The 27,925-nt window shown below is 38.5% G+C and overlaps 1 protein-coding gene across 2 annotated transcripts in view; it reads left to right on the forward strand.

Annotated features, from left to right (window-relative positions):
• Window positions 1-27,925, forward strand: part of clcn2c (chloride channel 2c) — a 94,117-nt gene that overhangs the window by 25,094 nt on the left and 41,098 nt on the right. For both annotated transcript variants that reach the window (XM_086035625.1, XM_086035624.1), the window contains exons 3-9: window positions 19,904-20,035; window positions 20,208-20,336; window positions 21,504-21,637; window positions 23,682-23,759; window positions 25,706-25,784; window positions 26,135-26,260; window positions 27,735-27,819. In XM_086035625.1, coding sequence (XP_085891751.1) covers window positions 19,904-20,035; window positions 20,208-20,336; window positions 21,504-21,637; window positions 23,682-23,759; window positions 25,706-25,784; window positions 26,135-26,260; window positions 27,735-27,819 — 763 coding nt within the window. The remainder of the gene's footprint in view (window positions 1-19,903; window positions 20,036-20,207; window positions 20,337-21,503; window positions 21,638-23,681; window positions 23,760-25,705; window positions 25,785-26,134; window positions 26,261-27,734; window positions 27,820-27,925) is intronic.

Consider the following 27,925-nt stretch of genomic DNA (forward strand, 5'->3'; position numbering starts at 1 on the left):
CCTTGTGAGCCTCTATCCTGCCTGTTATATATGTTACCCTGTTCCAACACACCTGATTGAAATGATCAGCTCATCAACAAGCTTTGCGCAAGCCTGAAAACCAGACTAGATTCATTCAGAGAAAACGTCAGTCATAAGAAACATGTCTATCGTGTCAGTGTGGTGACTGCAGTAGGCATGTAGTAAATGTTTTTGGTGTACTAAAACAACAAATTGAAGGACACACATTTTACTGGTTCTCATACAGAATTATGAGCATGTCATCATGAATGTAGTCAGTCCAGCCAATGCAAACACAGTAGCGCTAATGCAGAGACAGTGATGTGCTAACATCGCTAGCCTGTGTGCTAACTTGGCCTTCGTTTGTGCTTATTGACTAGCCTGAGACAACTCATTTAACTTTTGTTTCTGTTAAGGGTTACAAATAGTCAGTTGGTACGTTATTATATATTTTTTTAATCTGAACTATTTTAGGATTAAAAATGAAAACTTTAACATAGCTTTTATTTACTATTAATTTTGCATTTTAAAGCTAAATTTGCTGTGTAACAAGTATTTAGGAGGGTGGAAACTGTCAGGGGGTTCGCAATAGTATAATAGCTGCGTAAACCCCCCCGAAATAAAACATACAAATAAATATAATATGGAATAAATAATAATAATAATAATAATAAAGTACAGCTTTACTTAGCAGTTTTCACCTTTTGCAGAGAGGGTCCTGGTCCCCATTAACCGCGAAAACCAAGGGATTATTGGTAAAAGTTTATTTGCAATGGGGAAAAAGCCTAGTGAGCATTCAACACAAGAGCCTATGCCCAAGAAGAAAACTAAAGGTGAATTTCACAGATGATACCAAAATACCTATTTGAAATATGGATTTACGGTGATAGGTGATTACCATGCACAAATAAAGCCCACTCTGCGCAATATGTGGCGAGCACCTCTCCATAGCTTTCAGAACCGATTTGCCAACAAATGTGCTTTGAGCGCCATACTTTGTGGCTAACTGCATTGCTAAGTATAAAATGTCATTCAATATTGGTGAGGAAAAAAACCCCCTGAAAAAACAGTGGATTTGCGTTTATGGTTGTAGTGCTGCACACCTTTAAGCCATTACCGCCAAACCAAATAGCCGTAGTGTAAATTCTTAAGACACATCATCAGACATGTCAGTGTGATAAATGAGCATATGTATCTAAGATCACAAAAACAAAAGAAAATGTTGATTCCTTTTCACTTTATGTCCTAAAATGGGCAATGGATAAAATAACAGGAAACAACATTGCACAAAAGAGACAATAATAGTGGCCTGCGGGTCCCTGTGACAAATTCTGTAACTTCCTTTTCTTATCGTGGTCCCATAAACATAACACATATTCATCCAAAAACCTGACACAGCAACTTTCTTCTGTGGAAATGTAGCACCCCCCTCAGTTAAAAGACACTCTATGCACATAGCGCCACTTTGATACACATTTTGTCTCACCTAATGCAGAATTTTATTATTAGAGATATAGTACTATGTAAGTACAAATCTTACATGATGAACACACAGTGCATCTGGAAAGTATACACTGCACTTCAGTCTTTGTTTTACAGCCTTATTCCAAAATACAGTATGCATTTTTCCTCCTTTAAATTCTAAATACAAAACCTCATGTATGTACTTAAGTATACACTGATATGTATGAGCCAATCAAGTCTGGACTCTGGCTGGGCCACTCAAGGACATTCACATTCATGTTTGTCCGGAAGCCACTACTGTCTTGGCTCTGTGCTTCGGGTCGTTGTCCTGCTTTTGTTCATGATGTCTTCTGCAAATAATAGATTGAGGTTCCTTCACACTTATTCTTTGGGGGTTGTTGCTGATGTCACTAAGTTGGTCACCACTGGTTTCTTTCTTCTCCAGCCCATCTCAATTGGTTGCTTTGATTCATTTTTTCCAGATTCTCTCAGCTTCACAGTAGTTGTTCCATCCATAGACAACTTTGTCGTTTTCATGTCGGTTACCCCTCTAACGAGTATAAACTATTTATTAAGTAACAATGGACAATGTACACACCTGGGCAACACAACATACCTTGTCAGTCACGTCTTCTAATACTTTTGTTGCCGTCTCGTCTTTTGCTATCAAAACCAAATGTTTTCGGTCTACAGACAAAACAAGTAATTTGCCTCGTTGCTTTAATGTGGTTTTTTTAAGGTGCGTAGCTCCTTCCTTGTAACTGTTATTTTATTCATTTTATTATTTATCAGTTAGTCACACTTGATACCAAATATACAGTTGCACAGTTTGATGTGAGACTCATTTGATCTAATGGAGTGATGGATTACATTTTTACACAGGGCCAGATAGGTTTCTATTAAAGAATATGATTTGTCTTAGTGACATATTAAGATTTTCTTCATGATCTGAAACATTTAAGTGTAATAGATATGCAAATTATCAGAAATCAGGAAGGGGCAAATATATGATATATTATTTTTATCACTACACTGAATATGATGCATACCATTACACTATAATATTGTCTATATACACTGCATGGACTGTAAGGATACAAAGTTGTCTGCTCCCAGATTGTTTTGATGTGAATAGTAAAAATCCCTTTCCGGCACCCATGCCTTTTATTATACATGTATTAGCCAGCAGAGTGCAGCATTGCGCTACAGTGCCCCATTCATTTAATGGAACTTTGACTCACTGTTCTACATCCCACCTTCATATTATTAAATATTTCCCATGAAGAACATTTTAGCTTCCCATTATTTCATATGATGGAGGAGAAATATTGAGACGCCTCTCTTGATTAACAGAAATTGTTTGTGACATTAGTTCTTCCCTTATTTTGAATGCATCATTTAACTAAAACATCTTGTTCCATTGTACACATAGCGGAAGGACTTGATTGGCCTTCATAGAGCCGTGACCCTTCAAATGTAGTCTTGGATGAACTATTTATTTTATTTATTATTATATTATTATATTATTTTGGAGCTCTTGTGCATTATCCGTCTTTTGTAGTAATTAGGATTGTCTATTAGTTTTTTTTTTTATGTGTATGTGTTAGATCTTTCAAAGTCTCATATGGGTGGCTAGGAGTGCTTGTGGGAACTTATGACATCATCAGTGGAAGTGAATGACAGCAAACACACACATACAGCCCAAGGTGATAAACTTTTGATGCATGTTTTTATCTCCCCATCTCTACTAGTCTTCTTTTCTTCACCTGCCCCCTGCTATGTCATTTAATTGTTTATCAGGGCACATGCATTTATCCACAAGCAGTGTTTCATCAGGTGTGATGTCATCAGTAGCTCAGCCTGGCGCCTGATGTTGCCATGGAGACTTGCAGGCACCTACCGACCAACGGTTGCTCCTTCTTCTTTTCTTCTTATATTGTCATTTCCAGTTATTCTTTTTCTCTCCATTTACAAAATACACCTGCTCCCTGCTCATGCCCTCTCAGACTTGTTAATCCCCCTTATAACCCTCACCTACTTTATGCCACTCATACCATTCATCGGAATATGAAAAGATCAATTTAATTTTGAGAGAGCAAGACAGGCTGAGCGTATATTTCAAGGCAGAGCGCCCATGCACATGCGCGCACACGCCCGAGCACACACACACGCACACCGGTAAATGTCCATTGTCTTAGCGTGATTTTTAGTTTGAATGATTGTGCTAGTGTGAGTAGTGGGAACTCATACGGGTGTATGAAAGCAACTGTTCAGTCTGCAGAAATATAGCACCGCCTTGTTAATGGGTTGTGACATGTTGTCAGAGCCATTTACAGTAGCAAGGATTAGCAAAAAACATTCAAAATTCACCTTTTCTGTGTAAATAATTGCTACATTTAATTTGTCCTAGCGCAACAGTGCATTTATTGCCTGTTGCCTATTTGATACACTAACTTTAATGTTCTCAGTGCTGCACCTCATGGGAGCCACTGCTTAATGTATACTTGTACCGTATTTCATGTTGTGCATTTGTCACATTTTTATATTAGGTTGTTTACTTATAAGCTTTCTCTTATGTTCCTCTCAGCTTGTGACAATGGGTAGCAAGGTACAGTATGCTTCCAAAAAGCTGACTATGTGAAGTATTGAACCCTGATTTCCTTTATCATGAATCAGAAATACAACACATAATTCTTTACAGATAAAAACAGACAGTAAAATTGGCAAGATAATACTTGTTGGAAAGATTTAGATGATGGTGATGTCATTTACCGGTACTCTTTTCCCAAGATGCCAACTGAGTCCTAGTTCTAATTCTGTTTTACAGCACATAGTGCACAGTGTGGGTCAGTTGTTGGACAAATGAGATGGCTTTTTTGGGCAGTGTCATCCTTTAATATTCTTTGAATAAAAAGGCACTACTAAAATATATTACGATACGCTACAATACAATTTTATTTATATAGCGCATTTCATAACAGCTAGACTATACTATTATAATATGTCACTTCCAAGAGACAATATTGGAACAGTGACACCGAATAAAATGTATTTTTGTTCTAGACTGAAAATTGAGACAAGGTTTGGCTTTGACAACAAAAGAGGAATATGGGAGGTGAGAGACTATGAGTGCATTTCAGCTTTTATTTCTAGGCATTTACATCCAGACCGAACACAGGGATATACGTTTTGGATATTTCGTTCTAGTTATTTATTTTCTTTAATTAATTACTTTATTTTTTTAATATTTCTTTACAGATCAGGTTAGTTTTAGTTGTTTTTTTTTTTAAATGCTCCGTTTTCCAAAACACATTCACCAATTAGAAGCCAAAACACTATGTTCCCACTTACTAGATATCATAATGATTTGATTATAACACCCCTGTTGTAGTTTAGTAAACCATTCCATTATAATCTCTCTTTAACAAAATTGCATATTTTTTTCATTATTTGACAGTTTGTGATAAATGTGTAAATTCAGTGCACATTGCCATTAGCATACTGATATTGTCCACGTGGTAAGAATCTGAAAATCAATAGTGTTTTTACACGTTATTGATGCTTTATCGTGGGTTGTTTCCTTCCAATCCAGACAAAGGAAGGAAACGATATGGAGCCTGTTTTTAGCACCAGATTTACAAAGTGGTGACTACACTGAGATGATAATGATGACACACTCTCGCCTCTCGTGAAATACTGGGTCAGTGGCTACAGTAAAAGATGGTTTATATGATCAGTATCTGTAGATTAAGGAAACTCTGTACATGAAAACATTGTACCTTGCAGGTACAATAAGTGTTCATTTCATCTTTTATTGCAACACTAACCATATACTGTAGTGGTCAGACTCTTTATGAGTGGTGTTATTGATATTTGTGTTTTTTCAATACATCATTTTAATGATGGCTCTCCTCTCTGAATACAAAATCCATAGTTAGCAACAGTGTAAAGCCATTCAAATCTGCAATCTACTTTTTCTTTTCTTTTTTTCAATGTATATTCTGTTTGAATTTCTCTTCAGATCCCTATTATTATTTTTTTAAATTACATGTTGTATTTTGCATTATTGAGGAAAAGTACTAAAGCTTCAATGACTTAATTGTCAGTCAGTCTTTAGAAATCCATTCATCCATCCATTATTTGTCAGTAAAATAAGATTCCTCAAAATAAAACCGGTATGATTTTAGATACCATGGTCAGGACCAGGGGTGCCCAAAATTTATTGACCCAAGATCTACATTTCCAGCAGCCAAACGGCTGTGATAGACCAGTTTAGTGTCAACATCACAAAGCCGCAAAACCTTTTTCAGCCTGCAGTAACGAACCACACAACAATTTTTGTTGTTGCCATACATCCACTAGACATCGTATCACATGCATGCATGTGCACTTATACACACACATATATGCGTGCACGTAAAAACGCGGCCATGATGAGCAATACTGCAAAACTGACCCAAACATGAACAAAACAGAAAACTAAACCAGATAGAAAACATGAAAATCCCTGAGTCTGAAAAAAGGAAATCGCAACCTATCTTACTGGCAGACCTGACGCAGGGAGGCGGGTATGCACTTTTGTAACATGGAAAGCGCAGAAACATCCTTTTGTAGCTTGCGTGTACTGCTTTAAAATGCCGCTCCAGATTCTGTTTCTTTGCTAATGCCATCGTTGCACTGCAGATCAAACAAGCTTTGAATGAGAGTAAACAAAACATATGTATCTTAATATATCTTAGCGGCTCTGATTGCTAGCTGCAAGCGACTGCCAGTGCTGCATCAGGCTGTAAAGAATGATACAGGAATCATTAAATTCGTCTACCTCCATTTTTGCTGGAAAACAAAACAGACGAAACCTAGAATGTCAGAGTGCATTATGTGTTTTAATTGCAATCACAAGAACCGCCGTCGTACAAAATCAATAATAAACCCAATACAATACATGATAATGTAAATATTACATAACATACTACCAGCCTAACAAGTTCCAATAGTTATAAAATTAACTAAACATATTTCACTTAAAGGAGATGTATCAACTATTCTACGCTTTTAGCCATGTTAAAATGCCTTTTCCTCAGTAAAAACACTCCCTAAGTGGTGTTTTTCTTCATTCATCCATCTTAAAGAAGTCCTTCCCATTATTCCTCTCTAAGCAGCAGCCCCGCCCGATCTAAGAAAATGACCGGGTACTCATATTGTGACGTCACAATGTGGCTTTGAGATGACGTCATGAAAGAGGCACGGCAGCCCGAATAGGGAGAAGCTGGGTTTTGGTAAACCATGTGTCTTACTTCCAGGTTAGAAAAATAGCCATCAAAATAACTCATATTTCATAAGAAATTTGATTGGCATTGTGCTAAAGGTAATATATCATCATGTATATGCCTATAGATAACTGTAGAAGTTTTAAAATAGCACCACACCTCTCCTTTAATATTATTCTTAAAGTAATATCACCATCCAGGATAGTAGCCTGTATAAGTCATTATTTTCTTGAATAATTGCAGAAACTTAAGTAAAGTTAACATTTGCACCTGACATTGCAGCACCACATTTCTCACATTTCCTCTGATTGATCACTGTCAGTTTAATCTGCTCCTTATCTTGAGCGATCTATTTCTCTGCTCTGTTTCCTTCCTCACAAAATCGGCATAGCATGGCTTTTTTGTTGTTGTTTTTTTAACTTCCAAGGCGGTTCTCATGGTGAAGAGTGAGCTTATATATACCCTTGGACGGAGAGGTTTTCAGTCTCTGGCTCCTTAAAATTGAGTGTGAAGGTCTCCAACTTTACGGACTCATTAGTCGTCTCTGATGGACTCTCCGTTTCATACAGTCCAGACTTACCAGGTACTGACTGGATCCCATGTGGGGCCTGAGATCGAACCACCAATTATGTCCCCATGTCATGTCTGTCACCTTTGAACAAGGCTTACTGGTATGTCCCATCTTGAAATTACCCCTCTTCAGTAGCCCACTGGCTGCCATATCCATCTTGTTTATCGCTGACAAAGCACACCTGCATTAAATGGGCTCCAGATACTGTAGTGAGCACAACAGAGACATTTCTTCATTTGTCATTTAGCAGACACTTACAAGCTACTTCAGGTGAAGAGTAAAAAAAATATAAATGGGATAAATCCTGGTGGTCTGCCTAGCCCAAGACCTCAAATCTGGGTTCTGCAATCCTGATCCTATGGTATCTACAAGCAGAGCTGGGCATCGTCTATCCATCTGTAACTTCTGGGCAGTATTTCTGGCCGAACCACGTGGTCCCAGTCCGTCCCTCATCTGCTATAGACAGTCGGCGTCGAGAACATAATGTTCACATGACACGCAAGGCGCCACACAAGCACACCCAGTGCCAAATAAAGAAAGAATATCAAATAAAAATAACAGACACACACCCAGCGTGGTGATCAGTGAAATAAAAACAAAATGGGGCATATGTCATTGCATCTGTGCGACTGAAGGGTATACAACACTGTTTTATTTATTTATTTATTTTATTTGTTTGGTTGGCTGCATGTCGGGAGTGGGGCACCTGCATGTGACGTGGCACAAGTGAAGTTCGTTCTCAACACAGTTTGGCTGATTCAGACCGACTGGGCGGGTCTTGAATATAGACGGGAACTCCTAGACGGACCAAAGAATAGACAAATGCCCATCTCTGTCTACAAATATATCAGATTGATCTTGTCTGAAAGTTTTTTTTTTTTTTTTTGCAATACCAGGACAAAAAATTACAAGGTTAGTTTTATCCGGGATAGCAAATGAAGGGATGACTTAATCCGGATCGTTCTAATACATATTTAAATACCGGGCCAGGGATATGATATTGCCTATTCTTATTCAAGTTTTAAATATTTCATAATTACAAGTTTATAATATTCAGGAGCCTAGAAATGTCTAAGCTTTTCTATTAATTACAGTGCCTCTTTTAGTCTCGTTTGCTACAATTGCTTATTCGAACAGGCTCCACTTTGCAGTCCTAACTCACACTCCCTGTTTTGTTCTTGACACCCCCCTATACGTTCATCCTCACTGTTGCATGGCCATTTTCCAACCCTGATCCCAAGCTAAAAACTACATTTTCGGATTATGGCTTCAGCCATTTTCTTCATGTTGTCCCCGTCACCTTGTCATATATTGTGCAGCTGAGTTTGCAATCATAAACTAATCCTTCATTTTAAATGTATTTTATTTTTTATTTTCGAACATACACTGCATGAATAAGGATCTGAAAATATTTTTCGTGATCGCTTGCTATCTGTTGTTTACAATCACATGCACTGAACCTGCTTGTGATAACTATAATCTATGGTTTATCTGTCCTCCAGGGTCAGGGTATCCATATGTTCTGGAAAGGCCAGCCCAGGACTTTCTCTCTGGTAAACAAGTAAACAAAAAATTGCCCCTTTAACTTCCAACTCCTCATTAAACCTGCTTCCTCATTATTAACCTTTAATATGTTAGCATGGGAAATGTTCCATTCCCACTTGCTTTGGGACATACTAATCACGGCCACACTCTTTGCAAATAATTTTCAACACACATTCGATTGGATACACTCATTTGAGGCCTACAACACATTACAAAAAAACTGTGACAGGGGCAATGAAAGACTGGGAAAGTTGAGGAATTCTAAAAAGAAAACAAACACCTGTTTGGAACATTCCACTGGTGAAAAGCTTAACTACAAACAGATGACCGTCATGATTAGGTATAAAAGGAGCATCCCCGAAAGTCTCACTTGTTGATAAGTAAGCATGGGGCAAGGTTCACCGTTTTGTGACCAACTGTGTGAAATAGTCCAACTGTTTACGTAGAAGTACAATTGCAAGGAATTCAAGGATTTCCTCATCTACCTTCCATAATATAATCAAAAGATTTGAGAAATCTCTGCATGTAAGCAAGCAGCAAGACTGAAAACCAACATTGAATCCCTGCGATCATAAATCCTTCTCTTCATTAAGAATTAGCATCAATGTGTAAAGGATATAGTCATGTGGGCCCAGGAACACTTCGTAAAACCATTGTCAGTTAACAAAGCTCGTCACCACATTTACAAATGCAAGTTAAAACGCTACTATGCAAAGTGAAAGCCGTATATCAACAACCCTCCAAAACACTGCTGGCTTCTCTGGGCCTGAAGTCATCTAAGATGGACTGACGCAAAGTGGAAAGGTGTGCTGCGGTCCGACGACTCCACATTTCTAATTGTTTTCCGGAATCACGGATGTTGTGTCCTCTGGCCCAAAGAGGAAAAGGACCATCATTCTCCGTAGTGTTTTCTCTGCGTGTTGACTAACTTTCTCATCCTGGCCTTATTACCGCTTGCCCCAAGCCCTAATGGAAAGTAATAAAGAATTGTCATTGTCTTTCTTTTGTTTGGTGTGCATTAGGGCTGCCATGATTAGTCGACTAATCACGACGACGACGTCGACGATCAAAATCGTCGACAATTAATTTTAATCGTCTGTGCGTCGTTTATTTATATATTTATTTATTTGGCACGTTATTTTTCACTCGAGACTGCCGCGTCTCGCTCTTCTCCCGCTGGCTGTTTTCCTATCTGCAACGCACATGCGCAGTGGTTGTAATCCAGGTCCTATCTGATGTAAACAGAAGCATTGTGGGTAAAGTAGTGTAAGCCTTACACTGTAAGGGCTAATTCGTGTTGGCAACAGAGTCCGAAAGTTACGGCGCATTTCACCAAATATACTCAATACAATGCAAATGCTCGATCATTTAAAAAAAGGAAGCAGGTTACGGCTTCCTTTTGTATTCATAGATAATTTCACTGTATTAGTGCAACTCTACATAGTGTATAGTTTTGGTTCAATTTCAAAACACACTAAAGAATTACAGCTAAAAAATTCAAGGCCAGAGTATCGCCATCAATTTAAGTCGCTCCCTTATTTATAAACATGTCAGGAATCATGGCTTAAGTTGCAAAGTTTAATACAAGTTGAATGTACTATCGTCTTGTCTTCATGATTAGTTTGTGCATAAAGAATTTAAGCTGTAAGCGAATGATGCTTATAAAAGCAGCAGCTTGCTGCGATTTGCCGCGATTTATATATTATACGATTAGTCGACTAATCGTGACTACTGTTAGTGATTAGTCGACTAGCAAAATAATCGTTTGTGGCAGCCCTAGTGTGCATGTATGCGTTTAACAGAAAAGAGGATGAGAGATAGGGTGGATCAGGTGTCCGCAACCACTGGCCCGCGGCCGCACATATCGGGGGGGAAAAAAAAAAAAAAAAAAAAAAAAAGTACAGCACTTCCGGTTTATTTATTATCAGAGGCTGAAAAACATTTTATTTTGAAAAGTGACTGGATTCTCTCAGTTACATCCATGTAACTGTATGACTAACTCTTAACGCATGTTGGGTTGTCGCGCAACGCTAATATTAAATGCACAAGCTAGCAAATGAGTAAAACAAACAGACGTATTTGGAAAGTTTCTCCCCCATATATATATTACAGAGACATACATATGGGGGCGGCACGGCTCAGGGGAAGAGTGGTCGTCTCCCAACAGTGTTGTGGGTTCGATCCTGGCAACACTCAATAGTGATAGATGAAGTAGGTGAATAAGAAATCAGTCTGAAGCACTTTGAGTGCCTTACTAGGTGTAAAAGCACTTTACAAGGGCGTGTTTGTGCATGGCACTACACGTCAGTACCACCGTGTATGGACAACATAAAATTCTTTACAACAGAGGTGCTTTTAAAAATTGTTTAGGAATAACTGGCATATCAGAGTGGATTTCAATGGAATGCCTGCAGAGGACTGCAGTGCGGAAGCGCTGACACTGCAACAGCAGAGATGAGGAGTTTGGCTTTGGTGTGTGGGTGGGCTACAGAGAGTGTGAGTAAAAGAGAGAGGGAGCAAAAAAATGGCTGGATAAATTGAAGGATAGGGATGGGACATGCAAAGAGTGAGGATGAAAGAGAGAGAGCAATAAAAACAAGAGAAGGGGCAGTTGATGGTAGAGGTCTGAGAGATGTAATGGATGCGTGAAGAAGCGAGGAGGTAATGAAGAAAGGGGTCCCTTGGTTTTTGGTCCACCATAGTTCAATCCAGGAAATGAAAAATGCACATTAATCACACAGCCAGTGAAAAACATTTTCATCAAGCATATATAGTGCAAACTTTTATGTGAAGGACAGCAGTTCTCCCGGTTTTGGTTCATGTGTTGTGCGGATGTAGTGTACTCTGGTAGACATCAATTGGAAGAATACTGTGACTTTAGAGTCGAATCTCTATGGAAGAACACAATTTCTTACGGACTACTGGTTAACCTCCTATTTTTTTTTCCCCCCCAAGGGATTTTAAGTAGTTTGTTCCACAGGAAATTATGAATGTGAATCAATTATACTAGGGTCAAACTGTGACTATAACAAGACTTTTTTTACCCCCAAAACTGTATAGGTTTAGCATTCTTAATAATGATAAACTAAAAGTTACTGATACATTAACCATTAATAGTTGAACACTGAAATGCCGAAATATTGTGTTTAATGAGAAAGGCGTCATGCAAAAATTATTCATCTTTCAAATAACATGATCTGTAAAACAAGCTGATCTCTTCATGTTGACACTTCCAGGTTCTGGATAAAATAATTTGTGGATCCCAAATAAGCAAAATCATGCCAACTACGATAACAAAATTGTATTTATTACAAAAAAACGAAAGACCGACAAAGTGTAACAAAAATCGCTGGCAGAACGAAGCCAGGAATAATCAAATGTAAACAAAAAACGCTTGCAAAAGGGCAAGGACAAAATTGCACCTAAAAAATACAAACAAAATGGCATCAATCCAATTACACGAAAACTGTAAATGCTCAGTCAAAATCGGTGAGGATCCATATCTATGAACAGCAAACAGAAATACACGGAGAATAGCAAAGATGAACATTACCGAGGTGTCTACAAAATGTTGTTGTTGTCTTGTTTTGGCAGCGAGCAGGGTTAATAATCCGACAAAGCTTGGTTGAAAATTAAGTCCTTTTAAACTGATGAAGCTAATCAATACCAGGTGCGCAGCGAAAGGGAATTCCCCCCACTCCAGCTGGGTTGTAACGAGGTAGAGAGAGAAACAAAACAACCAAGCCAGAACCATGACACGCATATCTCACATGCTAATCAAGGTCGCCTTGCATGTCTACATGTCCATTACACTTCATTTAGCTTCACTTTTTACTGCACTCATAAGACTGGTGCTGTAACTTGACAAGTAAACAGAATTATTAGATTGTGTGCCAAAAGCGGCGTTTTGCCAGCTCGTTCGAGACCAACACTGATACCATCACTCTTCATTTGCATAAACATCACTTTCTTTTATATCACATTAACATGGAAAAGACATCAACATAAAGGAACATGCTGAGCAGGGAGGTACAGAGATTGACAAAGCCAGGAGGAGATGGCTCTGTTGTTGTATTAAGCATACCAAAGGCAGCATTTATAGATAGATAGGGGTGTAAAAAAGTCACGGCTAGGTACGTACCTCGGTATGGGGGTCACGGTTCGGTACAGCAATAAGTCTCAAATACATAAGACTTTTTTTTTTTTTACAGAGAGCAGGTTACAATTCAATTTTGTATGAACCAAAAAACATTCCCTGTTATAAAAGCATAAAATAGAATAAAAGCTTGTGCATTAGGGTTGTTCATTAAAAAAATAATAATAATAATAATTAAACACACAGATAAAGTCAGTTAGCACTTGCCAACTAGTAACTTTTAACTTCGCTTTTAAGAGTTAGGGCGCAGCAGAGGACAGCTCATGCTCCACCACGGCTCTTGCGCGATTGTATATGACAGGGAGCGCGGTCTTCCTAATATGCGCCCGGAATGGAACATTGTAACAGGGCTCCAGCACGTTCAATAAACGTTTGAAACCTCGCTCCTCGACTAAAGCATATGGGCGCTTAGATGTTGCTATGTTTATGCCGATTGCTTTAGCAATTACGAATATCGTTGGCTCTGTCTGCTTTCACTTCTCCAGGCTGCTTAAAAATAGCGGGGATCGGTTGTTGGTGTTGAGCTACCCCCGGTAACTGTATCGGGGTGATGTTAGCATGTTTGAAGTGTTACCTGCAACATACCTAACGGAGGTCCAACAACGCAGACACACAGTTCTTGTTCGCTCCACCGTTTGCAGCCTTGCAACTCCATCGCCGCCGTACAAAAGCCGAAATGTACCCGGCTGATTATACTATATAAACAAAACACTAAACAAACGGCTGATTTGTATAGTGCAGACGGCTCCTATAGCTTCATGCTTTCTCCCGCGCTCACCATTTTTCTTCTACATTTGTTTTGATCTATTTCTTCTTAAAACAACAAGGTAGCAGAGATCAAATGTTTAGTTTTTTTTCTGTGTTTCAGGGACAGGTGATGTTTATTGGTCCAAATGCCCTGCGTATAATTTAGTGAGGCACAGATAACAATGCAGGTGGTTCCAAGTGGTCATTTAAAATAGCCACGGACACACTTGCTCAGCATTTCCACAAACAACCTCATTAATGACCACTACAAGGATACCTTTACCGTGCAAAAGCTAATGAACTGTATGTACATGTTTTTTATACAGTACCTAAATTATGTTTCTTCCTTTGTTAAAGCCTTTTTTTTATATCCACCAAAAATCTAAGTTGGGCTCAGTGGTTATGTGGGGAGTACGAGTCTCTGTCGAGAGAGATGAGAAAATAAATTGAACATATGAAGCAAGTAAGAAAGGTTCAAAGAAAAAGATTGTAAAGTGTTTGCCCGTGGGTAAGAAAGAGATGAGAGGCTAAGTCAGTGGTTCAATGTGATATGGAGAAAGGCAGAACAGATTTTGGGGTGATCAAATGGAGAGGGGCAAAGGGAGATCAACAGGTAATGAGAGATTGGGAAGTAGCATGATTCTTATTGCATGCCTCCAAGAATAAAGACGGCAATTCATCTGCAGGTTAGAGTTTGTGTGTGTGCGCATCTGTGTGTGTGTGTGCACGCACATGTGCAGAATCATCTATTAGAAATTGCCAGCATGAAGAGATGTAACTAAAATAGATAAAAACAGATTACCAATTTGTGTTCATCTTCCATTTTAATATTGAAAGAAAAACATCCTGCCTGCACATGGACAATTTCGTAGAAACAAGGCAGTTGTTCCATCTGTGAGGACTTTGCTTTGGCACCACGCTGACCATTGACATGTTCAAGATTTGCTTCCATGGAATAAGCAGAAGCCCCACCATGGAGCAAATTTAGAAATGCTTACTGGAAAGATACTGATTTGCTTCTTAGAAGGGAAGTCAACCCAAACATTTTCTTTACAAGAATATGTTCTCTGCAGCCCCGCTAGTCAAAACATGGCATTCTGATTAGTATTACATTTGTGGAATATGAGTTAAGCAGCAAAATCCACCCGTTTCTGTCCATCTCAGGAGGCGGCCATTTTGCCACTTGCTCTCGACTGAAAATGACCTCACAGTTGCTCAGGGCTCACGTGACAACCGGTCATGGCTCAGCTTCAGAAAACAGGTGAGCAGTGATTGGTCGTTACCTGAGCAGTTGTGATGTCATTTTCAGTCGACACAAGTGACAAAATGGCCGCCACCAGAAATGGCTAAAAACGGGTAGATTAACTCTTATTCCACAAACGCAATATTTATCAGAATGCCTTGTTTCTAGACAGCAGAAAGTGACAAAATGGCCGCCCCCAGAAATGGCTAAAAACCGGTGGATTTTGCTGCTTAATCATATTCCATAAACGCGATATTAATCAGAATGCCGTGTTTTGAGAAGTGAAGGCACATAGAACATATAATTGCAAAGAATTTTTTTTTAGTTAACTTCTCCTGTCAGCACTGTCAAGGTATATTTTATCACTCCATATATGTTGCATTAACGCTGACATTTCTCCCCCCGCACTCCACATAAACAAGAAAATATTCTGCTACTCATTTATAATGCTCATTGAAAGGAGGGCAGAATAGTTTCAAAACGTTATTGTCCCACTACCTGTCAACTGAGAACTTATTTAGATCATCTTCAAAGTCCATCTGAATTTTAGACACTGATTAACCATAAAATCTGAATACTGTATGTCAAATATCAGCAAAACTGCACAAGAACATCATAACACCATTCAGAGGAATTACACACATTGTCGGTATGCTCAGACCAGAGACTCAAAATATCTTGTTTTCATTTCAAAGGCCAATGACTTTGCATTTAATTGGCAAATGCCTCTGAATGTTCAGTCGTGTTCACAAAAACACACAGAAGGAAATACGAGGGAGTAACTCCAGCATTCATGTCAGACAACGCCGACAGTCACACTGTGCCAGACGGCACAGCTGCTACTCCCACTAAGATCCTGAGCCGATCGGTATTAACCTGCGCGTGATGTTCAGCCACCCAAGGCACTTGTTCTGTGCAGCAGCTTGTTGAGCAAGCGGGCAAACAAACCTTCACCAAGCGCACCACTGACCTTGGTTTGTATGATCGGTGTCAAATTAGCTATTCCGTTAGTAAAAAATTAAAAAAAAAACTATCGCTTGCTGGATGTTAATGTTTTAAGCTTTAACTTCCTTGAATACACACACCTCTCCTCGAGCACTGGAACAGTGAGGACAATTCCTTTATTTTGTTGCAAACTGAATGCATTTGGGTTTCAAGAACTAGAATATGAGGCAAGTGATCAATAGTTCATTTCTAATTTTCATCTCATACACAATTTGGATGGTGTCGTTTCTAACAAATAAGTAAGTAAAAGAATTACAACATGGTAGACTGACATTAGACAAAACTGAATAATAATAATGATGATGATGATGAAAAAAAATAACTGCATCACATCATCAAACATTCTTCTTTTTTGATGCTTATTCGGTCTTTCATCACAGCCACTTTCAGCTGTTGTTCGTCTCATCTTCAGAAGGTAAAATTGACTTTGCGCACAGCTGATGAACACGCCCTCACACAGCAAACTGTATTCTCGCTCATCAGCTGTGGGGGGTGGCACTTTGAAACAAAGTTGGCATGGACTGGCTCACGACTGGATGTTCCACACACCTGATCTTGCTCCTTCTGTCAGTTGTCACATAATCAATAAAACCCAAGTGAGCCATTTGTGGTAGCCATTCTGTACAAAGAAATCATTCAGCCTTCATGCACTTTAGTTGTCTTGCTGGGAGCCACTGCACAAATCAACTAAAGGCTTTTTGAAGGGAAAGGCAAAAAAAAAAAAAAAAAATCAATGGCCATGTAAGTGTCATATCTCAGCCCAATAGAGCACTGGGTTTACACTGAAGAAAAAGGTAAAGGACCCACGAACAAGAAGCAACTACCCGCAAATATATCCATTCATCCCTTTTCTATACCACTAGTCCTCATTAGCCTCACGTGTGATGGTGTGAGCTATCCCGGATCACTCTGGAACTGGAATGGTTTACATTCATTTGTAGGGCAGATACAGGCAATCATTCACCCTCATGTCCACACAATTTACAGTCTTGAGTTAACCTAGCATACAACTGAATTCAATTAGGAAATGAACTTCAAAAAGGATTTCAGTGCAATGGTTTGGATGGTTTTCCAGAGACTCTTTATGTGATGACAGCATATTTTTGCATCTTTAATGGACATTTTACACATGTAGATTCTAATTCTTTTAGGTCATGGTAATCACAAAAGTAGAATCAGAGGCCACTGAACTTCTTGGTTGCTTTTTAAATTTTAATGCTCATTTCATAAATTTAATAAGCAATGGCGTTGAATTTTGTAATTTTTAGACGCAATTGATGCAATGAGATGCAATTGAGCACTGTCAGAAGAGTTGGGTTAACTATAACTTCACATTGAAGGAAGTTAATAGTAGGGTGCATAGAATGAATTTGCATCCATAAATCTAGCTCTTTGTTTGGTGGAGATGCATGTTCTCTTGGGTTTTGAATAACTTGATAATTTCAAGTTCAATTATTTTTTTGGATGGTAATTGTTAGTGTGATATGCTCACCTTTCTACTTGTGAGGACAGAAGTACTCCCAACTTCAAAGATGGGGTTGAGTTGGTGATTTAATTAGGGGACGGATACTGGTATACTTTTGCGTCACTGAATAAATGTATGTCAATGGAGAATGTATTTGTGTTAACATTCCATTTTTTGTTTTCTTTTTAGTTTTCAATGTTTTTTTTTATTTTGTTATTGCTCTTAAATGATTAAAATGTCTCTAGTTTTTCTATTGGATGAACACATGATGATTGATTTGGTTATCACAAAAAAATCCATGGGTGAAAACAGATAAAAAATTTAAGATCAGAGTGTTGCGTAAGCATCTGTTAATGCATGCTACAGAAAGAAGGTGTCTGAGAAAGAACCAAGAAGAATAGTTGTGCATGTCATTATAGTTCATGGAGCCCCCTACTGTTCCCTGGCTGATTCACCTGTTGAAAAACAGAAATGAGGTCAGACTTTTACATCACGGAAAGAACAGGACAGAAGTACTGTGTGTATTAGTGTTGTTTTGAAATATAAGCGTGTGCATGCACATCCGATGAGTCATAGCTAAACTGTTTTGTCCCAGCAATTAAACCTGATTACTAATCACGTATGCGTGTCTCATAACAACAACTGTTATATGCACTACAATACTCGCTGTGACCGATTCCTGCGGTTGATTGTGGTAGATCCCAATGGACTTAATACAAGGGAAGGGTATTTACAGTAAATACATTTCCTTGACTGATTACTAGAAAACTGAATTCTTAATTAATTCATTGATTTTTTTTAATGCTTATTTTCAGTGGAAATGTTTAACTACAAGGTCACTCAATAGAATGCATCCAAACTGGTCTCCAATGTGGTACCAAGTTAGCACCCAAGGACCACATGAGTATCCTGCGGGCCTGTTCTAAAAATAGGTCACCGATGATGGGACATTGTGATTTTCGAGGAATGTTGTCGAAGTGGTCATTTGAAAAAGGGAACATTAGCAGAGTAGCACATATCATCACATCACATCAAGTTCAGTTTTGGCTCATTCATAAACATAGTTGTTGTTCCAATACAATGCATTTTGTTTGAATGACATTAAGGACCAATTTATTGTGAGTTATCCATTCCAATATTGTTTGCACTTCCTGATTTATAACACTGCTCATTCTGTCTATTGTCATTTCTGCTGTATATCTTGCTGAATCATTTGCATACATCGATATCTTAGCTCTCTTTAGGATTAGTGGTAATTTATTAATAAAAAATTGGAAAAACAATGGACCTAAACAACCAACCACGGGGTAGGGTGGCAAGTGTAAAGTCTTAACTCACAAAGAAAAAAAAATCCTTGAAACTTTGAACTTTGATCACTTGAAATCTTCCAAACGCATGTAAGAAAATGTGTCATGGTCCAAACCAAGGTTGAAGTTTTTTGACGTGATTCCAAAAGGTATGTTTGGCACAAGCACAACACTGGTGATTACCAAAAGAACACCATAACTACTGTGAAAAATGGTGGGGACAGCATCATGCTTTGGAGCTGTTTTTCTAAACCTCAAACTGGTTGGAGGGAATTATGAACAATTGCAAATAACTCTCAGTGTTAGCATAAATGCTTCACATTTCTGCTAGAAAGAAAAAAAAAAAAATCAAGAAAAGCCTACTAGTACAACTGAACTGCATTTTGAGTAGCCACTGACACATAAAATGGTGGCAGGTGTGTGTCGACTCCCATTTACCATGAATATTAGTTAATCCTGGACACAGCCACATCTCATATTATAAGAGGGTGTGCACAATTGTGCAACTGTATTATCTCCCTTGTTTTTTGTTGTTGTTTTGTTTTTATGTCTGCTCTTGAAAATGTTGACTTTTTTTGTATTTCAATTGAGTTGCACAGGTTACATCACATTCATAAAGGAAAAAGTTTTGAAATTAATTATCTTGGTTTTACTGTACATCGCAAAACCTGGCATTTGAACAGGGATGTGTAGACTTTTTATAGGCGCTGTAGTGTGCTTATCAATTATCAAATGTATCAATTTTTATTTTTGATCATCCATTTAATTGTCCAACTCCTCAAAATTTCTGTATCTCAGATATTTGTAGTCCCCCATTTGTGTTGAGTCAACATAAAACATTTGGTTTTACTTTGGAAAAGAATGATCAACATTTTCACGCATTTTCTGCTATGTTACAGACCAAAACAGTAACTGAATCATCATTCATTTTCAACTTCAAACAATGTCCTATTTTAGAATAAAGGGAATCCATTTTAAATGGAAATTAAAACATGTTTTTTTCTTAAATCAATTAATTGATTGGCAGATTAATCAATCATTAAAATAATCGTCAATTGCAGCCGTACACTGTAGGTCTTGTGCTGTATGCGATCTTTGAGCCTGAGCATGCTGTCTTCTTGTCTTGCCTTTAGTCTGCACTGTTCGCTGCCAGAAATTCCTGATCTCGCGGGTCGGGGAGGACTGGATCTTCCTTATCCTGCTGGGACTCCTCATGGCCTTGGTCAGCTGGGTGGTGGACTTCTGCATTGCCATCTGCCTTCAAGGTGAGACATGTTGAGTGGATAGACCGGCAGTAAGGTGCAACAGTGAAATTATGTTCTCTTAATAGGTGTGTGCATCTTAAGTGCACTTGGACAATATGCAACATTTGTAAATATCAATACAATGTGTTGTTTAATTCTGGTGTTGGTTACATTTGTGTATGTGTTTCCACAGCACAGAAGTGGATGTATGGTGGCCTGGACAGTAATGTTTTCCTGCAGTATCTGGCCTGGGTCACATACCCGGTTGTCCTCATCACCTTCTCAGCTGGCTTCACTCAGATCCTTGCTCCGCAGGCTGTTGGTACGATTAAATACAAAAATCAGCAAATGTACATGTAAATGTGATTTTCTGTTCAACATGTTAATATAGTTTATTCATGATTTATATTTTGTTGTTACTTGCATCTATTTAACTCTCCTGTGTTACTGTAGCTATTGGAAAACTACCATGTCAGTAGCCATCTTTTAATTGAATAAGTGTGTACTACTTACTTACCATTGTGGAGTGATATACAACCACAAGAGTCTCTTCTGCATCACAATTAGATGTTGTGTGACAGTGAGCTACGGAATCCTCCCACCGCACACAGGTAGCACTTCCTGGCCCACTGGCCCGTCCTGTCCTATTTCCTTTTTGCATCACGTCCTCACAAGCTGCAGAACTGCCTGCAGATAATGTAGATGGAATGCAACTATATAACTTCACCTGAGCCTTCATTTAGAAGTCAGGCTGGGTTTGTGTGACTCTGGAGTCCTGTTCGTTTTCAGTGTTATTTTTGCAACAGGCTTTTTTTTTTTTTTTTTTTTAGCACTTTTAAGTACAATGCAATGCCATTAACAATGTTGCATCAACAACCATTAGCAAGACAATTTACTGTATGTAAGGAAAAAAATTTATAAGGAAGAGATACCTACGGTACTGTCACTATGTTCAGTGTGAACGAGAATGAGGAATTTCAAACTGAATTCTCCATTTTATACTCAAATTTGAGACTTGTCTGAGAAGTTAAAAGAAGTATTATAGCCAACCACTGAAACCTTTAAGTACAGGAAGAACTAAAATAGTATGCAAGTAAACAACAAAAAATTGTTATCTTCACAAATAAATAACATTAAAAATTGACATTTTTTTCAGTTTTTTTGTAGGACATTACATCAAGTCATGGATAACAATAATAATTCCCTTTCCAACAATACCTGTTTTGTGAAGATTAACCCAGCAGTTCCTGATATGGGTCCAAAGGACTTTTTTGCCGAACATATTTTAATTTGGTGGGCCGTAACTCCCAAACTCCCGCTCCAGTTGACCTACAATTTGACATTTAGTGTTGTGCCATCACTATCAACAAGTGCACTAAGTTTCATTAAAATCAAAGTCCGCTTAGTTGAGCCCACTGGATGATTTGGCATGGAATGACCCACATGGTGGATGTGTTTCCCTTTTTTTCACCTCCTCTTCGCCCTTCAGGTTCGGGTATTCCAGAGATGAAGACCATCCTGCGAGGAGTGGTGTTGAAGGAATACCTCACCTTCAAAACCTTTGTGGCAAAAGTCATCGGTCTAACCTGTGCCTTGGGCAGTGGAATGCCGCTGGGCAAGGAGGTAACACGAACACATCGAGTGGGCCACACTAGTCAGCCCTGAATGACATCTCTTTGGTCAAGCCCAATTGTTATGAATTGATGTAGGTCACGGTGGAAACAGTTCAAGAGCAACTGTTATTGGGGTGAATACACACAGAATGATTATGGCACTCCACCGTAAGTGAACAATTTTGCACACATCTGCCTGACTCGTTTAATTTAAAAACTCATGTGATGGGTTGTATGGTCCCATGCTGGAAACACTCTAGCCAGAAGGCTCCTGTTAAAATTACTCACTCATCTGATTGTTAGATTTCACCCACTCTGCTCGAGTAGTGTTGTGGAAGTGAACTGTTCTTTGTTGGCACCTTACATCTTTTTAAACTTTTGTGAAAATTGGTTATGGAATCTTTCTGTAATGCTGCGGTAGCCTACTTTCCAGTCTCCCTGCAGCATGAATTACAAATGATTCACAAGTGGCACGCCACAGGCACATATGCTCAGGTGCTAGTCTACGGAAATGATTGAGAGCAAGGAGGAAAACTTTGCTTTGACTAGAGACACTTTTTAAACCCAAAACTAGTGCATTCGTGCATGCATGGCTACAGTAACACAATGTCAATTTTGAGGAATTTGAAAGAAATATGGAACTAAAGTATGTTTCAAATATTTGCATACAGTCTTGCCTGATGACAAACAGTTTCCTCAATGAGTATCAGAACAGTAAGGCCAAGCCTTACATCAAAAGATGAGATGGGAGCAAGAATTTCATTTCCATGTATTAACATCTGGATCTGATCGAAAATTTACCAATATTTCTAACATTGAAACAGATCGACCTCAAATAGATTAAAGTGAATATGGTGTAATATTTAATTGTAAATGATTCGCATGCAATAACTGCATGATGCCTGTAACCCGTTGACATTTTTGAAACGTTTGCATTCTTTCGTGATGCTTTTTACCTAAAAGCGTTTTGTTTTGTGTCGGGCCAATGTGTTGTTTGTAAGTGGAAATGCATTCCACTTTTTGCCCTTGGTGAACTCCTATGTTGTTTTGACAGTGTGTTTTGGGTCATTAGCTTGCTGCATGATGAAGGATATCCTAATTTAATTGTATAATTACACCCTCCAACTATTACAAATATAATGTACACTGGCAAAACTCAAATCAGAAACTGAGCGTAGACATTCAGTGCTATTTATTGTGTGAATAATAAATGTAATAGGACAAAACCTGGCACATACAAATACGACACTCTTTCGCACTTTATCCAATACTTTTGCCAATGGGTTCAAACAGGTGTTGTCTTTTAAGTTGTCTAAAATCCAAATGTAAATGCCCGTAAAAAAAAAAAAAAAAAGACACAAAAGCGCAAAGGATGATCTTTTGTCTGTTTTTATTTGTTTTTTTGTTTTTTTATGTCAAACCCAACTGTTTCAGTCTACAACAAAAATAATGGAAGTTGCCGTATTATTCCAATTGTTTTGGAGGTGAATACACTATGACACCAATGCTTTAAATACGGCTTAAAGGCTTAGAGAAGAAGTCAACGCCCACTAGTCAAAACATGGCATTGTGATTAATATTGCATTTGTGGAATATGAATTAAGAAGCTAAATACACCAGTTTTTATCCATCTCATCTTTTGTCACTTACTATCGTCTGAAAATGACATCACAGTTGCTCAGGTAATAACCAATCAGGGCTCAGCTGTTTTTGAAGCTGAGCCCTGATTGGTCGTTACCTGACCCCTACCATTTACCATTTACCATTTCAGTTGACAGCAAGTGGCAAAATGGCCGCCCCAAGAGATGGCTAAAAACGGGTGAATTTTGCTGCTCAAGTCATATCCTACGAACACAATATCATTCAATGGGGCTGCATAGAACATATTGTGAAGAAAATGTTGGGGTTCATATGCTCTTTAAGCCCTTTATTCAGTAGAATGTAGGCTCTTCTTTTCTAGAGTTTAATGCTCATGCTGTCATTTTAATTCCCCAATATTTATTGTTGTTTCTGTTTTTTTTTTCTTTTAACTATTGTGCATTTTTACTCTCCAGGGTCCATTTGTCCACATCGCCAGTTTGTGTGCAGCTCTCCTCAGCAAGTTCATGTCTCTGTTCGGAGGAATTTATGAGGTATCTGGTCAATGTTATTCTTGCTATTCACAAAATACTTTTTTAGACAGTTGCAGATGAGACATCTGCTGTCCAAGCACTTTTAGTGTAGTAGTCTTGCTTTGTTTTAATCCATAGTATTCATATCTCTTGACTATACAGTACACCCTGCTCAAGACCCGCTTTGATGATACTAAATATATTGTACAAATCTCTGTGCAGTATCCGACCTGGTTTTAGAGTTTAGTATAACCTGTCTATTTAGATCACTGATACGAATCTGAAACATGTTTGATAATTGTTTTTCCAGGTGAGATTAGTTGATAGAAAACGAGGAAAGTTTCTGTCAGTGCGAGAGCAACTGTTTAAAAGCCACCGCCGAGCAGCAAGTGTGTATTTGACGCTGCTGGTGTCTCATGTGTCCTCCAAATGCAAAGCCATGCATTCATGCAGAAAGCTGTATTTCAGCCACCCCTAACCAATCTCACAACAAAAAGTGTTTGCAGTGGGCTTAGAAATACAATTCAAGTCCAGTTTTATTCACTGATGAATTACCTGCGGCTTTGGATGGCCCAGATGGATAGAGTTGTTGATGGTTGGTGAATGGCCATTATGTCCCAAACAAGGCCGCAACATGAGCAAGGATTTTTTGGGGAGTGATGTTTTGGATTACAATCTTGGGGAGTGAGATGGTTGGCTCAGAAGGTTTCCTAAATGTATCAAAATGACCTGGCAAATATGTGGATCGTTTTTAATTGATCTTTTCCTGCCGTGATATAAAAAAGGTTGTGTTCTCCTGCAGAATGTTTAGTGTCTCCCTGCACCTTCATTTCCAAAACGAAGTGTTTTTTGCCTCCCATACCACCTGTCATGCCCACTTTGATGCGCTATGGTAGTTCTGTGACAATTCAGTTTGATCAACGGCTGCTTAGGTTGTAAGACAATGATAGACTACTGAATGCACACTTCAACAGAAAAGCAAATGCTCCATCTCCTCTTTGTCACTGTTATGCGGCTTGAAGGAAGTCAATTTCCCGGGGATAATTGTATGTTCAAGTGATTAAAAAAATGATTACATACATATCAGCCATCTGTGGTCCCTTCTCAAGGCTCCTTCATGTTTTTTCTTTCTTTTCATTTTCTTCCCACTTCATTTTTATTTTTCATTCTTTCATTTCATTTCTCCTTGCCCGGTTGGGGCGTTTACATCAGGGGATGATAATCATTGTTAACGTGTCAAGCATTGACATTCTTTTGTGATTAGGGGCTATACCAATAAACTTGGCTTGATATGATAAATATCTGCACAATCTAATTGAAAAACACTGTAATGTGTCTGTGTAATGTATATTTGCATGTGCATAGACACACACGTTTATAGCCAATTATTGGAACATTTTGTTTGTGCCCAAATTCACTGGTAGTTGTCCAAAACCTCAATTTCAACTTCATAAAAAATTCCAAATGCCTCTTGCTGTTACTGCCATGTGTATAGTGCACTTTTATTCTAATACATACAATACAAATACAATACAATAATGCCAAATATACATTTGGGAATTTTGCATACAAAGTTTTACATCCACATCTAGATATATTTTCTCCCAATACAGAATATTAGTTTGTTTTTAACAGAATTTTCTTCTTCCAACACTTGAACAGGGGGCGTTAGCTTAATCACTCTGGTTGGTTGTCTTATCATGCCCCCATGGTCATTTGCCCTACGTAGTTCACGTGTTTTGTTATTTTCCGTCCTGTGTGCTGCACTGCAATTCGTCATTTGTCATCTCTAAGCATCATGAAAAATTTGAAATCTTGTTGGTCGAATTTCCAATCTGCTCTATGTAATTACCAACAACCACCCTGTAGGTCAAAAACTGACTGGAATTTACAATAACCATTTGTTGTGTTTGTGTGTGTGTGCGTGTGTGCGTGTGTGGGGGTGTGTGTGCGTGTGTGTGATTCAGAACGAGTCAAGGAACATTGAAATGCTGGCAGCAGCCTGTGCAGTGGGAGTTGGTTGCTGTTTTGCAGCCCCTATAGGAGGTGAGTTGCTTGTCAAACACAGTTGATTGATCGATAATAAAACCCTATAAGGATTAAATGTAATAATTGTTAAACAAAACAACTTCTGCTCCCCCTGCATTTACCGTACTTACTGTACTTTCTTGGCTGGCATCGAGCTTACTGTTGCACGAGTGGCACCGTGTGGCTCAGAGCCAATTTCCAATTGACAATTATATACACTAGCTGATCTTTTTTACAGTAATTTCCATAAAAGTGTAATTGCTGTGCAGTGCTAAAGTATGTCAAATTTGTCATGTCTGAAGTTATTTCATCATGTAGCTAAACTGATCTCCGATGTTGTTGATGGGCATTGTCCGTGTCATTTTTAGGTGTGTTGTTCAGTATTGAAGTAACATCCACATTCTTTGCTGTGAGGAACTATTGGAGAGGTTTCTTTGCCGCTACCTTCAGTGCCTTCATCTTCAGAGTGCTTGCTGTTTGGAACAGAGACGAAGGTAAGACAGACATGAGTACACGGCCTCTCGTTTACATTATCAGTTATAAATAACAGGGCAAATATATTCATTTTTTGTCATCATCACTTTGTGAGTATATGATACTTGTCAGAAATGTAGCTTATTCGGCGCAACGCAGGCTATGAATACTGACTCTGCAATGCGTTTAGGTGAACGTGTAGCTAGCCGAGGCAGTTGTTAGCTCGATGCTTCACTGTAAGTTGCACAGAGCTTCCCGCTGATCACACGTGTTAGGTGATGTGAGCCCAGAGAAGACTTTTGGGATCCTCTCGGTTTTTACGGTAGTCTCGGCAGTTGATTCTTGGTTTTGCTATTCAGTTTGTTTTGATGAGGTACAAAAAGTTAATTTTGCCTTAGCCAATTTAATGCATCAGAATATACACGTTACGGTGTCGCGAGAGCGCGGATGATGTCGCCGAATTTTTTGAGCTGCAGGCTAATGGCGGACGCCGTCAATCGCCGGGAGCTCTGAAATAAGTAACGGCAGTGATATATAGACGACGCGCTTGTGGACTTTGAACCGGTCGAACGTGATATGATATGGTTGGTAGACAATGACGATATTGCCGTCTTTATAACAGAATAGAGGATGGAAATTACCACTCAATTTTTTTTTAATTTAAATTGTGCTTTGCTTGCACTGACATGTTATTTTTAAATCTTCAATTGAAACAGTAGATAATAATAAACTCTGCCTGTGTGAAAGCCACATGTCTAAACTCTCTAATTCTTTTGGAATTATGTTACCGCGGCTGACATATTAATTATTTTGTAAGTGTTGAATTTCAGGTTTTCAAGGGTAATTCCAAAGGCGACCTTAGGTTTTGGGGAGCTATTGAGCCAGGCACTTTAGGCCTTAACGGGTTAAAATAATTTTTGCCGTTTTCCGTCTATTGTCTAAAGTTTGCAAAACGGTCATCCGTCATTGACGGACGGACAGACCGGTCTGCCAGTCAGAGGGAATGCCCTCCTCTGACTATTTGAATGAACGCCTACAACTCGAATCATACGACTACTGACTTTAAAGACTTGGACTGTACTGTATAAATTATATAATGTTGAAAGGAAATAAATAATCCAAACTGAGTTGTTGTTTAAATTTATTTAGGATTCCTTCAGACAAAACATTGGTATGTAAATGAGATGCATTGAATAGTTATACACAACTAATCTCATCTAAGAGTGACTCGGAAGTTCAAACCTCCGGCTAATTTAATTATGGCATTGTTATTTCCTCTGTTGATGAGAAAGAATCAAGTTCTGATGTCACATATATAATTTAGCTGAGCTCGTTGTGTGCTTCTCACACTTTACCTTTAATTAGGAAACAAATGTTCTGTACACTGTGTATTGAACTTTATCTTATTAATAGACATAACAAATGTTTATTTCAGTGTAAAGTATTTTCCAATTTTAATTACTGCTTACAATTTTTTTATTTTCTTATTTCCAGAGACCATCACAGCCCTTTTTAAAACTCGCTTCCGGCTAGACTTCCCATTTGACCTCCAGGAGCTGCCTGCTTTTGCTGTCATTGGGTGAGTTTGGCTGGGTCAGTAAATACTGTATATTAATAGTCGAATGGTTTATTCAGAAGGACAGTCTTCTTGATAGTCAAACCCAGTAAGTTAAGCTTTAACACAG

The sequence above is a fragment of the Filicampus tigris genome, chromosome 7, assembly GCF_054856515.1.
Source record: "Filicampus tigris isolate MCC_2025a chromosome 7, RoL_Ftig_1.0, whole genome shotgun sequence".
NCBI classification, from domain to species: domain Eukaryota; kingdom Metazoa; phylum Chordata; class Actinopteri; order Syngnathiformes; family Syngnathidae; genus Filicampus; species Filicampus tigris.